This window comes from Psammomys obesus, unplaced genomic scaffold, assembly GCF_907164565.1.
Source record: "Psammomys obesus unplaced genomic scaffold, mPsaObe1.curated_primary_1811, whole genome shotgun sequence".
NCBI classification, from domain to species: Eukaryota; Metazoa; Chordata; class Mammalia; order Rodentia; family Muridae; genus Psammomys; species Psammomys obesus.
The window spans coordinates 13,708,131-13,722,032 of record NW_026585698.1 but is presented as its reverse complement, the minus strand read 5'-3'; the positions used below and the strand labels follow the sequence as shown (position 1 = coordinate 13,722,032).

General features: G+C 51.7%; 1 protein-coding gene across 1 annotated transcript in view; it reads right to left on the bottom strand.

Annotated features, from left to right (window-relative positions):
* Positions 1–13,902, bottom strand: part of Bcr (BCR activator of RhoGEF and GTPase) — a 114,081-nt gene that overhangs the window by 48,220 nt on the left and 51,959 nt on the right. The window contains exons 3-5 of the mRNA XM_055598852.1: positions 7,342–7,523; positions 1,700–1,804; positions 986–1,171 (exon numbers count right to left, since the gene is read on the bottom strand). Of these exons, the coding sequence (XP_055454827.1) occupies positions 986–1,171; positions 1,700–1,804; positions 7,342–7,523 (473 nt within the window). The remainder of the gene's footprint in view (positions 1–985; positions 1,172–1,699; positions 1,805–7,341; positions 7,524–13,902) is intronic.

Here is a 13,902-nt window from a genome sequence, read left to right as displayed (position 1 = left end):
GGATCCCAGGACTCCCAGGGGGTAGTGCTGGGCTAGCCTTGCTGCAGTCTGAAAGGACAGCGTGTAAGACTGTGTCTGTCTGTCCTGAGGCATCCCCAGCATTCAGCCCAGGTTAAAAACACATGACACACCCAGCAGGATGACCGGGGATCAGCTTTCCTCTGTAGCACAGAGGACAGAGGAAGAGCACCAAGCCAAACTGAAGTAACTCAGTTTAGGCTCCACAGGGCCGCCTCAGTGCAGGTAAGGTGGGGAGTGCCCCTTGGACACACCTTCTGCCCTTACACCCTCCCTCTCTCCTCCTCCTCCACTTACTTACTATGTTGGCCTACGTTGGTGCCTTGATCTTCTGGGCTCAGGCAGTCTTATTGCTGAAGCTATAGGCCTGTACCACTGGCCCAGACTCACACTTTAAGTCACCTCTAAGTCTAACCCAACGTCATCACTATATACATGGTTGTTACACTGTATTGTTTGGGGAATGAGGATGAGGAAAAGTCTGTCCAGCATGTTCAGCGTGTGCTTTTTTCTCAGCACTCGGTTAGTTCAGTGCGTGGATGAGAAACCCGCATCTACGGAGCTGAGTAAGCCCCGCTGTGCTGTCACCTGCAATCACCTCCCAAGGCGGCACTCTACTCTACTCTGTAAGCCCAAGTCTGGCTGTGCTGGGCAGAAAAACCATTTTCGTCCTGAAGGCAGCTTGATCTGTGTGGATAATAGGAACCCCAAGCAAGATCATAGGGAGCCAAGAAAAACTAGGACAGCACACTCACTGGACTCCGGCTGGGCTGGCCCTGTGCGTGTCCCTCCTCCTCTCCCTCCAGCGGCCTGCCCTTTGGCACCAGGCACCAAGACACGCCCAGGCTCTCCTTCTTACTGTCTCATCTCCTGGGTATCTCCTTGTGACACATGCCCCAGGGACAGACTAGTCCTTTCCCAGCTATGGCCACAGCCATGGGTGCCAGTGTGCCTGGGGGGGGCTCACCAGCTTCTGGAAGAGATCTCCCACGCGCTGCTCATGGCTCCACTGCTGCACTCGGGGGAACAGGCCGTCGTAGAACTCCTTGTGGATCTCGTAGAGCTCAGGCACTTTGAAGAAGATGGTCTCGATCTGCTGGCTCGTCAGCACAGGCTGAGACGTGGTGGCGGCCGCTTTCAGAGGCTTCATAGGCTAGAGGACAGCATGGGTCAAGTGACAAGGTGGAGTGGCAGGGCGGGAAGGCCTTACCATCTGCCGGGAGCTCCACGGTGGCTACGAAACACCCAAGCACCTAAGCCTAAGTCAACTTCCCGGATGAAAACAACGAAACCCTGCTGCCTTTGCTTCCACCAGGTTAGAGCTCACACACCGTCAGATGTGACACGGGCGTGTGTGTGTGTGTGTGTGTGTGTGTGTGTGTGTGTGTGTGTGTATGTGTGTGTTTACAATCTGCACAACCTGGGAGACCGTGAGCTGATGCCAGCTTGCGATAACAAGGTAGACCCAATTGTGTTACGGGTCCCCACCCCCATTCCTATGCTGAAGGTCATTTTTTTGGTGTCATGATCAGGCCCCGGTAGGACTTTGGGCATGCTGGGCAGACAAGGGCTACACTACTGGGTTCTATCAACTGAGGTCTTCGGCCAGCATCTACTGGCCTGAGAGAAGTTCAGGCGTCTAGAATGAGGTGTAAGGCGAACCCCAGCACCGTATGCTCACCAGCAGGAGTGCCTCCAGATGGCTCAGGTACGTCTCCTCGCTGGCCAGGATTCCAGACAAAACCCACTTTCTCATCTCCAAGCCCTTTTCCAAATCCAGCTCGCTCTGCAGGAGAGAAACGGAGACATCAGCTCCCTCTGAGAACACGGCCCCCAGAGATGGTCCACCATGAAGGGAGGTACCAAGAGCCCTGACACCCATTTAGCCTTGGCTTCATAGTCAATAAAATCTTGAGGGTCATCCAGGCTAGGACCTCCCTTGGGCACCCCCCGCCCCCAGACTAGAAAGCAAGAAGGTTCATGCTGAGCAGGCTGCTGGGACCCATCCCCTTCTTGTCTCATGCCTGGGACCAAGGAGTTGCTGTCTTGATCTACACACCCATGGAAAAGGAGGTTCTGGTCCCAGGTGGGCATAGCACACGGAGAGCCCAAGGGTAGCTCCAGGAGGGCTGAGCTGAGGTCTATCAGAGCCTACTGCCAGAGCCATACAGATCCCTGCTGTCAGAAGAAGTCTGTTGCTCCTTGCCCTAGTGTGTGCCTCGCCAGGATTCCCTGACTGTCCCTGGCCCCTGAACCTTGGACCCACCAGGCCCCTGGGTGGCACCACTGCCTTCCTCAGCATGCTGTCCTTCCTGGCCGGGACTGAAGCAGCGGTGTGTCACAGCTAACCCACCTGTGGGAGGAGTGGGGAGGGTGGCCCCTAGGCTCAGGACTTCTGTCTGACTCTGCTTTCCAGGCTCACACTTTGCTGGTAGGAGGGACCCCCCCTTGCAAGCACACTCTGGGTTAAGTACCTGAGCCTGCCGACTTCCCTTATGGAAGCAATGATGCCCTGCTGCCTTCATATTGTTGGATACTGGCACAGGGGTACAGCCTGCCTAACCTGGCAGACTGTGAGCTGGTACCAGGTTGTGCCAGCACTGTGGCCTGAATTGTGCCATGTCCCCTATTTTCTCTGTTGAAGTACCTAAGCCCCATGGCCTGAGAATGTGACTGTACTTCAACAAGTTGAAATGAAGACAGCAGGATGGATTCTAAGCCAGTACGGTTAGCATTCCATAAGATGGAATACAGGATAGACAGAGAGGAGACATTTGATTCAAGAGTAGTTATGGGTAGCCACTCATAGATTCAGGAGGACTCAGAAGGAAACACCCATGTCACATCTTAGACCTCAGACTTCTAGCCTCTTACCACCTATGAGAAAGTAAATTTCTGTTGTATACAATGTTCTGCCTGCATGTACACCAGCTTCGTGGTGCTTTGTTATGGCACACCTAGCAAACCAATGGTAATGCTGGTGCCAAAGGCAACAAAAAGTACCGCCTGACTTCCTGGCTACTCCCTGTTTCTCTCTGCCAGCCACAGGTGACATCAGAAGTTGGCCGTGCCTATGGAACCACTGGGTGGCACCTAGCCAAGCAGCCCCACCTACAGGCAGAGGGAGATGCCAGTAAGGGGAGGAGCCCTGCATCCCATGGAGGGCAATGTGCCATTAGAAGCCCCTCCTACTTGCTCCTCTTCTAGTTTCCCGGCTCAAGAGTGAACTCTAAACAGCCTGTTACCCCACCTCCTGGCCTTACACAGGAGCAGTGACCCTTCCCATGACTCATTTTCTTAAATCATTAAAGGAAAAATGTCAGCAACTCAGGCGCCCGGAGCTGAAGGGCATTCCTATGCAGTATGATGCTAGAACACATCCCTGTCCTCCACGTCGTGCATATAATGGCCACAAATGTCTCTGAATAGTACCTGGGGCCTGTATAACCCCTGATGAGACAGAGTAGGTTCAAGGAGGGACTGGACTGGGCCAACTCGGCCTCTGGGAGGCTCTGTGGTTGGACATTAGGACCCCACTGTGGACTCTCTGGGTCTTAATAACTCTGGTCCTTTGCAGCTCCCTGGTCCTGTAAGAGGGAGAGACTGCAGGCTCAACAAGAAAAGCCAGGGTCAAGAGTCAGGGTCAGAGCTGCAGAGCCAGAGCTGCCCAGGGAGCCACTGGGCTTTTATCATTTAGAAGTAAACTGCCTAACTCTTGTGTGCCACTGGGTCCCTGTATGCCTTGTATCACATTGTCACTGCCAGAGGATTACCTAAGAAACCATGAGTCACGGCTTTATAGTGTGTGTGTATGGGCGTGTGTGTGTGTGTGTGTGTGTGTGTGTGTGTGTGTGTCTGAGCTGTGCACATGCAAATGTGTGTAGGTATCGGCCACTGCTCCATGGAAACGATGACTCTCCCCAAATGGGTCCCTGAAGGGAACGCCAGGCAGTGGCTTCCACAGATAGGAGCCTCCAGGGCATAGCTGTGCCTGAACCTGAAACTTCCCAGGCTTGGAACATACAGTGCTCAGTTAAGATTCAATTTGTCACCAAATCTCGAAGACTTGGCCAGGTCCTAGTTTGGGCCTCATCATTGTGAAAGCCCAAGGGCTCCTCCAGAGTCTCAGTAATCTCACTGGGAAGCAAGGAGGTCCCGGAAATCCAGCACTGTCAGCTGAGCTGGTTAAAAGCAGGAAGTTGGGGAAACCCTAACTACCACTCAAGTTAGACAGGGCATTGCCCATGGTGCTCAGATATGTGGGAGGTGATGGAGTGGTGCCCTCTTCTTGGCGCAAATGTAAACGGCAGGTCCTCAGAGAGGCATTCTTCATTTGTCTCTGCACACGCCTCCCACTGTGTCAAGATGATGTGCCTAATCCCACACGAGGGAACTGGTTAGGGAGATGTCAGGCCTTTTGACAGAGGCAGCCACCCCCCACACCCAGAGGAGTTCTTTTCTAAGAACAATCTTGCTACTGTGAGCTCCCGGGACACAGTGGGGGCCCCAGGAGGTCATCAGGGCCACTTATGGCCCTGCCTAGCATAAGCCGGTGCCACCTGCATGTCTGGGAGTGCCTGATGGGAGCCTGCTGCCTCATTCCACCCACACAGTATGGAAAGGCAGGAGGAAACACTGTGCAAGCAAGGATGGAGCCGAGTCCCGGGTCTCCTTATTCCAAAGGGTGAGGCTATGCCACGGGACAGTGCTGGGGTGGATGGCGACAGACTCGAGAGGAAGAATCGTCTTTAGGTGGAGAATCTTTTGGGGATCAGATGGCACCACACAGGCAGTCCCCTCTGTCTCACAGGAAGGGGTAATAAGGCAAGAAAGAAAAAGAAAAACAGGCAGGGCTAGCACAGCCTGTTAAGCTGCACCCCTCACATTCCATAATCAGGGCCCCACAGGCAGTGACAGGCCTTCTACTAAGATGCTTCAGGTATAGGGAAGAAGAGAAAAAGGTGGTGTGAAGCCCTTCTGCCTGACCCGAGCTCAGAAACGGGCAACCAGGAATGGACAGGAACAAGCTAGGCCCATGGTAAGGTAACAAATGCTACCAAGCTCACAGGGTGACCTGAAGGCTGGTCCATGAGTCTTTCAAGTCTCCTCCCAGGGTTGTGCACTCACCCATCAAGGTACAGCTTTCTCTGCTATAAGTTCGTAGCCAGCACAGCTGCTGGCCTTTTTCTGGTCTGAATAGGGCCAGGGCTCTCTGAATTATAGGCTAGATACTGCCCTGAAGCCCAGCTTGCAAGCTCTCCAAATGCCTGACTTCCACAGGCCTATCAGTGCCTCCAGAAGGGGAGACCCCAGCATGAAGGACCAGCTCTGTTAGTAGATGCTGCCTCAACAAACCCACCTGAGGCCTTCCTGCTGCCACCACAGTATGGGACGCCGGGGCCCTGCCCCACTCCACCTCAACACCTGCCTGACTCCTCAGGGTGGAAGCTCACAGAGAACCCCTGAAACCCACAAGAAGCTCCATTGAGCTTGTGTGCTGCCCTGGAATCCACACGGAAGTTCCCTTAATGCTCAGCAGCCCAAAAGGTGTGAGCTTGGTGATAGGGAGCAAACCAGATTGGGCAGAAGCTTGGGCAGCAGCAGGGGAGGGTGCATCTGGCCTCAAACCCATCATTCCGTAAGGTACCTAAGAGACACCAGAACGCCCTGGCCATGCCTGTCACCAGGGCCACAGTAAAGTTCTACCCCGAGGTTCTAAGCACTGGAGTGAACATCCAAACAGAGGGCTTCTGGAGTGAGACCAGGTGACACGCTGACTCTCCTCCTTTAGACACGTCCTCTGGTGGAATGCCTGAGGGGCTGTAGACCTGTCTGTGCAGATGTGGAACACCCTGCCATGGCGGGCATGTTTCATGAACTCCCGAGGGAGCTGGAGAAGGGAGGCAAGGTTCTACACGGAGTCTACAGGGATGAGCTGGGTGCTACATCAGGAGACCAGCAGAACAGAGGCCAACCTGGATGGAGCCTGTATCAAAGAGGGCAGAGCAGCTCCCTCTCAAGATCAAAAAGGAGCACTAAGGCCTGGGGGGGGTGAAGGTGGCCCTCGGGGACAGGTGTACAGGGGTGTATGCCCAGAGTGGGTGCACGTCACACCCTGGCCTCCTTTCCCATCCCTGTGTTTCAGGGTGAGGAGCCTGCCTGGAATCCACAGAGCTGGAAATCACAGACCCATACAGAGGAAGCAGCCTTCAGCAAGGACGTCAGCCCCGGAGCAGCACCGAAAAGACACATTTCTAGGGCTTTGTTACGGCCATGGAGAAAGTGCGGTGCTGGGGTCGCAAGGCATGTGCATGCTGAGAGTGGGCTCTACAAATTAAGCCATGCCCAAAAGGCCCACTCTCATTCTTAGGCTTCAACCCAGGGTGAAACCATCTGGACACACGGTAGGCAGAAGGGAGAAGATGGCAAGGAGCCAGAAAGACAAAAGGGGCCAAAGACAAGAGGGAGAAAGTGCTCTAGGGCAGCAATAATTTACAAAGTCAAAGCAGCGGCTACCTTAGTTGCTTCCTGCTGCTGTGATTAAAACCAAACCAAACCAAAACATCCCGATCACAATTACTACACACTCTCACGCAGGCAACAAGCAAGTTACGAGACAAAGGGCTTATTTGGTTACAACCCCAGTCCATCACTGTGGGGAGGACAAGGTGGCAGAAAGACAGAGCAGCTGGCCAGTCACACTGCATTCAGAGTCAAGAGCAGAGAGAACAGGTTAGTGGAAGCGCACAAGCGAGCAACTTGTTCTCCCGCAGGATACCAAGCCCGGGGGATAAGGCTGTCTGTAGTGAGTGGGTCTTCCCACGTGAATGAGCGTAACTTAGACAGCTCCCCTACAGGCCTTCCTAATCCAGACAACCCCCACTGAGACACTCTTCCAGTATGATGTTCTCACTGTGTCAAATGGACCATTAAAGGCATCACAGGAGGTGTCCTTGCTCCAATGGCAGGAAGAGCGTGCCTCTGCCTCCACTGAAAATATTACCTTCAATAATGCCCTAGCCACGGGGCCACGGAATGGCGCAGGGCGCTGCGCTGGCTGGGCAGACCCGCTGTGGGAACTGCTCTGTCCAGCCTGCAAGCACCTCCGGGTGATGCTCCCGTGTAAGAAGGCTGGCCCACGGAGTAGCTACCTGGGACTGTGGCAGACCGTCTGTCAAATGTTCCACTACTCACTAGCCACAGGACCTGACTTCAGTTACAGCCTGGTGGGAGCGGTGGCCTGGTCCTCAGCACAGCTCCATCCGGGCCCCTTCAGCCTTCACGCCCACCCCACACTCCTGGACGGTGCGCCTCCACACTCACCGCTTTGGTGGGCTCCAGGGCTCCTGAGGCCAGAGCATCTCGGCCACCTCTGCCTTTGCTGCTGAGGTGTGGTGAGGAGGAAGGTGAATCGTCGATGTAGGGCATCCCGTCCTGGTGCCGGCGCTGTTCTTCGGCCTGGTCTGCAGCACAGCCATACCCAGGCGGTGTTCCAAACGAGGAATCTGTGGGTGCAAAGAAGCGACCTGAGTTAGTGAGAGCCAAGAGGGTTGTTTCAGGGGGTGTTCTATGCCCCACCCATCCAAGCAATGTCCCAAGCTGAAGTCATATCTGTCATGTACCAGCGTCTCTTGGGGACTTCAGGTATATCACCACCCCAAGACCTACTATAAGCCAAAGACACTGAGGAAGAGAAGGGGTCACCTGCAGCCTGTACCCCAATAATACAAGAGTGGCCATGACTGTCCTTGGGAAAGTGGGTAACGTCTGGTCTCTATAAAACCACACACATGCACATCGCACTCCTTCCTAGCACATGGCTCCTAGAATCATCAGACTCTCTAATAATGACTGTATTTCATGCTAGTGAGGTGATCGGGATAGCCCAGAACAGGGGCTGACTGCTGGGGTGAGTGGAGGGGAGGACCAACCATGTGATTAGAGAGTTGGAAATTTCAGCTATGACCCTGACCCTCTAGGAAAGAGAAAGGAGCTGCAGTCTAAGTTGGTCGTTAGAGGCCAATGACATAACGAGTCATGGCTATGGGATGGGACTTCTACAGAATCCTAAAAGGTAAAAGGCAGCATTGGGATAATGTCTTGGTTGCTGAACCCACAGGAAAATGCTCTAGGGCACCCCACTTTATAACTTATCCCTTTTTTTTTTTTTTTTTGCTTTTGAGTTGTGCCTTCTCTTCCTCCTCCTCATCATCATTTTTCAAGCTGAAAATCTAGTGAGGGAACTATTTTCCTACTTCCAGCCACCAGCTGCGGCTGAATAAATGATAGAGTATGAAGGATGGTTTGTGAGAGACGGCTCTCCCCATTTATATGGTAAAACACAATCATGGGTCAGAGCCCGAGGCCTGAAGATGGTGGAGTGAGCACGGCTGGTCCTACCGGGCCGAGCCCTTCCTTCACTTGTGGGATCCAAAACTCTCCAGGAAGCTGATATCAACTGAGCTAAGAATGCAGGAGGATACCCAGATGGCATCCACAGAGAACTGAACTCTTCATGTGGAGGAAACTCCTGCATTTGGTCACAGAAGTATTCTGCTGAGGGTGATGCACAGATACACAGGGACTAACCATATGGGGAGGGGACCTGGGCTAGGAGAACCCCAAATGCAAGGATGCCCTTGTATGTTCGTTCCCTATACACCTACCTCTGGGGAGGTGATGGGTAAAAGGACCACCGTCCTCTGTACTAATTGTCGGCAAACACACTAAAAGCTGCCCACCCCTACCCTGCCCTGGACTACCGCCTGTAATAACCTCTTGTTCTTCCAGTGGGTACCCTCACATAGGCAAACGTGGCCTTTGCTTTGTGTCAACAACATTATGCAGACATCCAAGATACTCGGTATGTTAGCATGACAACCAAGACAGTGCTAGATACCAGACCAGACAGCCAAGCCAGTCTTGGCCCTAGTTAGCTGCTAGTCCTCTGGGAAGCATATATAAGAATGAGGGTGAGCAAATGTCCTTGTTGTGTACTTAAGCCTCTTTTGGATATATGGCTAGGAGTGGTATAGCTGGCTCTTGGGGAAGTGCTATTCCTAACTGTCTGAGAAAGCGCCAGATTGATTTCCAAAGTGGTTGTTCAAGTTTACATTCCCACCGGCAGTGGAGGAGGGTTCCCCTTTCTCTACAACCTCTCCAGCATGTGTTGTCACTTGAGTTTTTGATCTTCACCATTCTGATGGGTGTAAGGTGACATCTCAGGGTCGTTTTGATTTGCATTTCCCTGATGACTAAGGATGCTGAGCATTTCTTTAAATACTTCTCTGCCATTGATGTTCCTCTATTGAGAATTCTCTGTTTGTAGCAGCTTTATTTGTAATAGCCGGAAGTTGGAAAAAACCCAGATGTTCCTCAGCTGAGTAATGGATACAGAAATTGTGGTACATCTACACAATGGAATACTCAGCAATAAAAAACAAGGAAATCATGAAATCTACAGGCAAATGGTGGGAACTAGCAAAGATCATCCTGAGTGAGGTATCCCAGAAGCAGAAAGAAACACATGGTATATACTCACTTATAAGTGGATATTAGACATACAATATAGGATAATCATACTAAAATCTGTATACCTAAAGAAGCTAATCAAGGAGGACCTTGGGTAAGATGACCAATCCTCTTTCAGAAAGGCAAACAGGATGGACATGGAAGAGGGAGAAAACAGGAAACAGGACAGGAGCCTACCACAGAGGGCCTCTGAAAGACTCTACCCTGCAGGGTATCAAAGCAGAGGCTGAGACTCATAGCCAAACTTTGGACAGAGTGCAGGGAATCTTATGAAAGAAGGGAGAGATAGAAAGACCTAGAGGGGACAGGAGCTCCACAAGGAAAGCTTTAAAAAAAAATCTGGGCACAGGGGTCTTTTCTGAGACTGATCCTCCAACCAAGGACCACTCATAGAGATAACCTAGAGCCCCTGCACAGAAGTAGCCCATAGCAGCTCAGTCTCCAAGTGGATTCCCTAGTAATGGGAACAGGGACTGCCTCTGACATGAACTCAGTGGCCTGCTGTTTGATAACCTCCCCCTGATGGGGGAGCATCCTTGCCAGGCCACAGGGGAAGACAATACAACCAGTCTTAATGAGACCTGATAAGCTAGGGTCAGAGGGAAGGGGAGGAGGACCTCCCTATCAGTGGACTTGGAGAGGGGCAAAGGGAGGAGAAGAGGGAGGGAGTGTGGGGTTGGGAGGGGAAAAGGGAGGGGGCTACAGCTGGGATACAAAGTGAATAAGCTGTAATTAATTAAAAAAATGAGGGTGTTAAGCTGGATATGGTTGTACACACCTCTAACCCCAGCACTCGGGAGGCAGAGGCAAGTAGATCTCTGTAAGTATGCAGGGTCCAGCTTGGTCTACACAGACATTCCAGGGCAGTCAGGGCCACAAAATGACCTTGACACATAACTTAAGTGGGGGGCTGGGCCTGGCTGCATTTCAAAGCTCCAAAGGAAATGCTGACAAACAGTGGGGTACACCTGGGAAAAGGCAACAATGCAGTGATATCCGCCGTCCAGGGAAGCCTACAGCTTGCAACAGGGTCTAGCCTGTAAGCTAGCAGGCCAGCCTGGACACAAGAACCGGCAACCATGGACAGCGACTACAGCAGGGCCTGCGGTCCTGACCAATGGGATACGAGCCACGACCCAGACCCCCTTTATTCCAATACAAGTACAGCACAAAGACAGAGGGGGCCATTCTGTAAGACCCTTGTGGCTAGTGAAGCTATAGTTACAGGAATAACACATCCCCACAAAGGTACTTGGAACTAACACACACACACACACACACACACACACACACACACACACACACACAGCCCAAGGCTGGATGACAGAGCCTGTTGGTCACCTGCAGCTCCTCTCTGTACCATTCGAAGCTTGAGACTCCTTCCTTCCTTTCTTCTTCCTCCCTCTTTCCCTCCCATACTTCCTGTTGAAATAAGGTCTCATGTATCTTAGGCTGGCTTATGTCCTACAACTCACTAGGAAGCTGAGGATGACCTTGAAGGTCTGGACTTCCTGCCTCCATTGAGGTATTGAGATTATGGGTATGCAACTCTACACTGGATGTATGTGGTGCTGGGGAGCAAACCCAAAGCTCCCACACCCAGCAGGCCCTCTAATAACTGAAACACAAGCCCAGGCTCTAGTCTGCATTTGTCAATGGAACGGACCCCTCACCATAGACAGCCCCAGCCCACAAACGCCCAGTGTCTTCTAATAATCCTTCGACAGTCTTGCTCTTTTCCTAAGACCATCTTTTCCGTAGCCAGCATACTTTTCGTCATCTGACAGGACGCCTTGTGTCTGCTCCCTGTGGTTCCCACTGATGACGTGGACTCATGTCCAAGGTCAAGTCAACAACGGGTAGGTAACAACCCTATATCAGGGTCAGCTAAGGTGCAGTGGTACCCCAGCACGTGGGGAGGCAGAGGCAGGTGGATCTCCGCAAGTTTGAGGCCAGCCTGGTCTGCAAAGCAAGTCCAGGATAGCCAAGGCTACACAAGGCTACACAAGCCAAGAAACCCTTTCTGTCTAAATCAATCAATCAATCAATCAATCAATCAATCAATCAATCAATCAATCAGGGTCAGACTTGTTCCAGGGATCTCTATGGATGAGCTACAGGATTCCATGTTTGTGATACAATAATTTCTTTTAGCAGCTTGACAGGAGAATCAACTGTTTGGCAAGGGCTTGTCCACCATTGTGGAGTAGGCACAATGATTCTTCTGTGGACGTTTCGCCTTTGCAAGGTGAGATGGACAGACCAGGAGGTGTCGTCCCCTGCTGGGCTGTGCCAGCCCATCTAACAGTCCAGACTCAACGTGGCTCCTCCTACTGCCTGAGTCACAGGCGATCCAGGGACCCACCTGTGTCTCACCCTCCAGCCAAGAAGATTCCAGAATGATCCAGGCACCTGAACTCAGGAGGAACATGGTCACATTCTTGGCCCTGCCTACCCAGACCATAGGAACAGACTGAAAGGGCCAGGTATGCCATTTGTTGGAACACACTGGAGTCAAGAGAAAGAGTGAAGAGACGTGTGGGAGAACCGAGGGTTGGGTAGCAGCCTAGCTGTGGCAGAGAGGCCTTCCACATTTACAGAAGTGAGACCAGATCGGGCATCCAGCTGTGACAGAAAGGTTTCCCTAGCTCCTCCTCTCAGCTCTTCACTCTCTCCAGGGCTGAAGATAAACTACAGTTGTGCGTTGCTGGTAAAGTTGTACGTTGCTGGTGATGGCTGTTTCTACAGACAGTGGCTCGTGTCCTTTGGTAGGCAGACCTCTCCAGTTCAGGCTTAGAAATCTGCTGAGGCAGAGAGGTCCAAGTCTCTCTCGCACAGCCAGAGCCAGGTCTGGACCTTCTGATCCTGGGCTGCAGTCGGGAGCCTTCTCCCAGAGCCCTGAGGACAAAAGGCTGACTAGCTTGGAGAGAGGGCTGTCGATCAGGAACGCGGGGCTGGTCATCCATAGGGGTCTGATTTTGGAGCAGCGCCTTGCATGGTGGTTACCTGCGGCACTACCAGGAGCTAATTTTCCTAACCACTGGGAGGCCTCAGCTTACAAGAAGCAGGTAGGAAGATACCTACTTGCTACCCTCTGCCACGTCCTTCCCCCAGCTCTTCATGGTGCTGCAACCTTTTACACATTCTGTGAGTGTACACAGACACCTTGGTGGCCCTGAGTGATTCAGATCTTTAAGATGGGGGCAGTGCCTTCGCTGGTCCTGGGGGCACGCTCAGCATGGCTGAGATCCACACACAGGGATATCAGGGAGTATGTAGAAAGAGAGCAGGAAGGAGGGGGAGGAGGGCAGAAGAATGCATGAGCCTAAGCCCTTATTGGCCCAGGGTGTTATCCAAACAGTTTCCTACTGGAGTTTTAATTGGCAGGCTTAAAACAAGCAGGCACTAGCTCTGGAGGGTCACTGAGGCATATCTTCACCATCTGTGTGATGAGTGAGTTTAGTAGGGCAAATTTAACAGGTATTTAACCTTTCCCTACGACTACCTAGGGAAGCAGTCACTGGGAGGCAGCTGTGTAAGACAGACACTGAGGAACTGGAAGGAAGAAGAGTGGTGAGACCTGCTTTAAATGGAAGGAAGCCCACTTATAGTAAATATGGATGCCATAGTAGTATACAATTGAAATCCATGGGCTTGGATATAAAATCTGTCTAGTGTGTAAGGCCCTTACACACGCATGCACACATGCACACCAGCAGAGCTGTTGAAATGAGCCTATTATCCCAGCACTGGGAAGACCCAGGCAGGGTGATTATAAGCTCAAGGCATGTCTGAGCTATGAGGTGACTTCAAGACCGGTCAGGGCAACTTAGTGAGAACCTATTTCAAAATAAAAGGTGAAAAGGGGACTAGAGATAGAACTCAGCATGCCCGAGTCCCTGGTATTATCCTCTGTGGGCCTATTCTCTTGCTTTCCAAGCACATTCCAAACAGAAGACATCCCTCAAATGCTGTGCTGATAACCACATAATCCAGCAATTCTATTACCTACATGACAAAGGAGACTAGAAATGTTTAAACAAAACCTTGTGTTTCGACAGCCACTATTCCGATAAGCCAAGAAGCTGGGGGGGGGGGCAGTCGTAGGAAAACTTGTCTGGCATGTGAATGGCCTGGGAGAGCCCCACCACTGGCAAAAACAAAGAGTGAAGGTACACAGCAGAAAGGAAAAGCAAATAAATAAATGAATAAATGAATGAATGAATGAATGAATGAATGAATAAATAAATAAATAAATGAGTGAATAGATAAATGAATAAAGCAAATAAATTTTAAAAGGAGGGTCACTCCAAATACTCATCTCTACAGTGGTCTATTAGCTTTAAAGAAAAG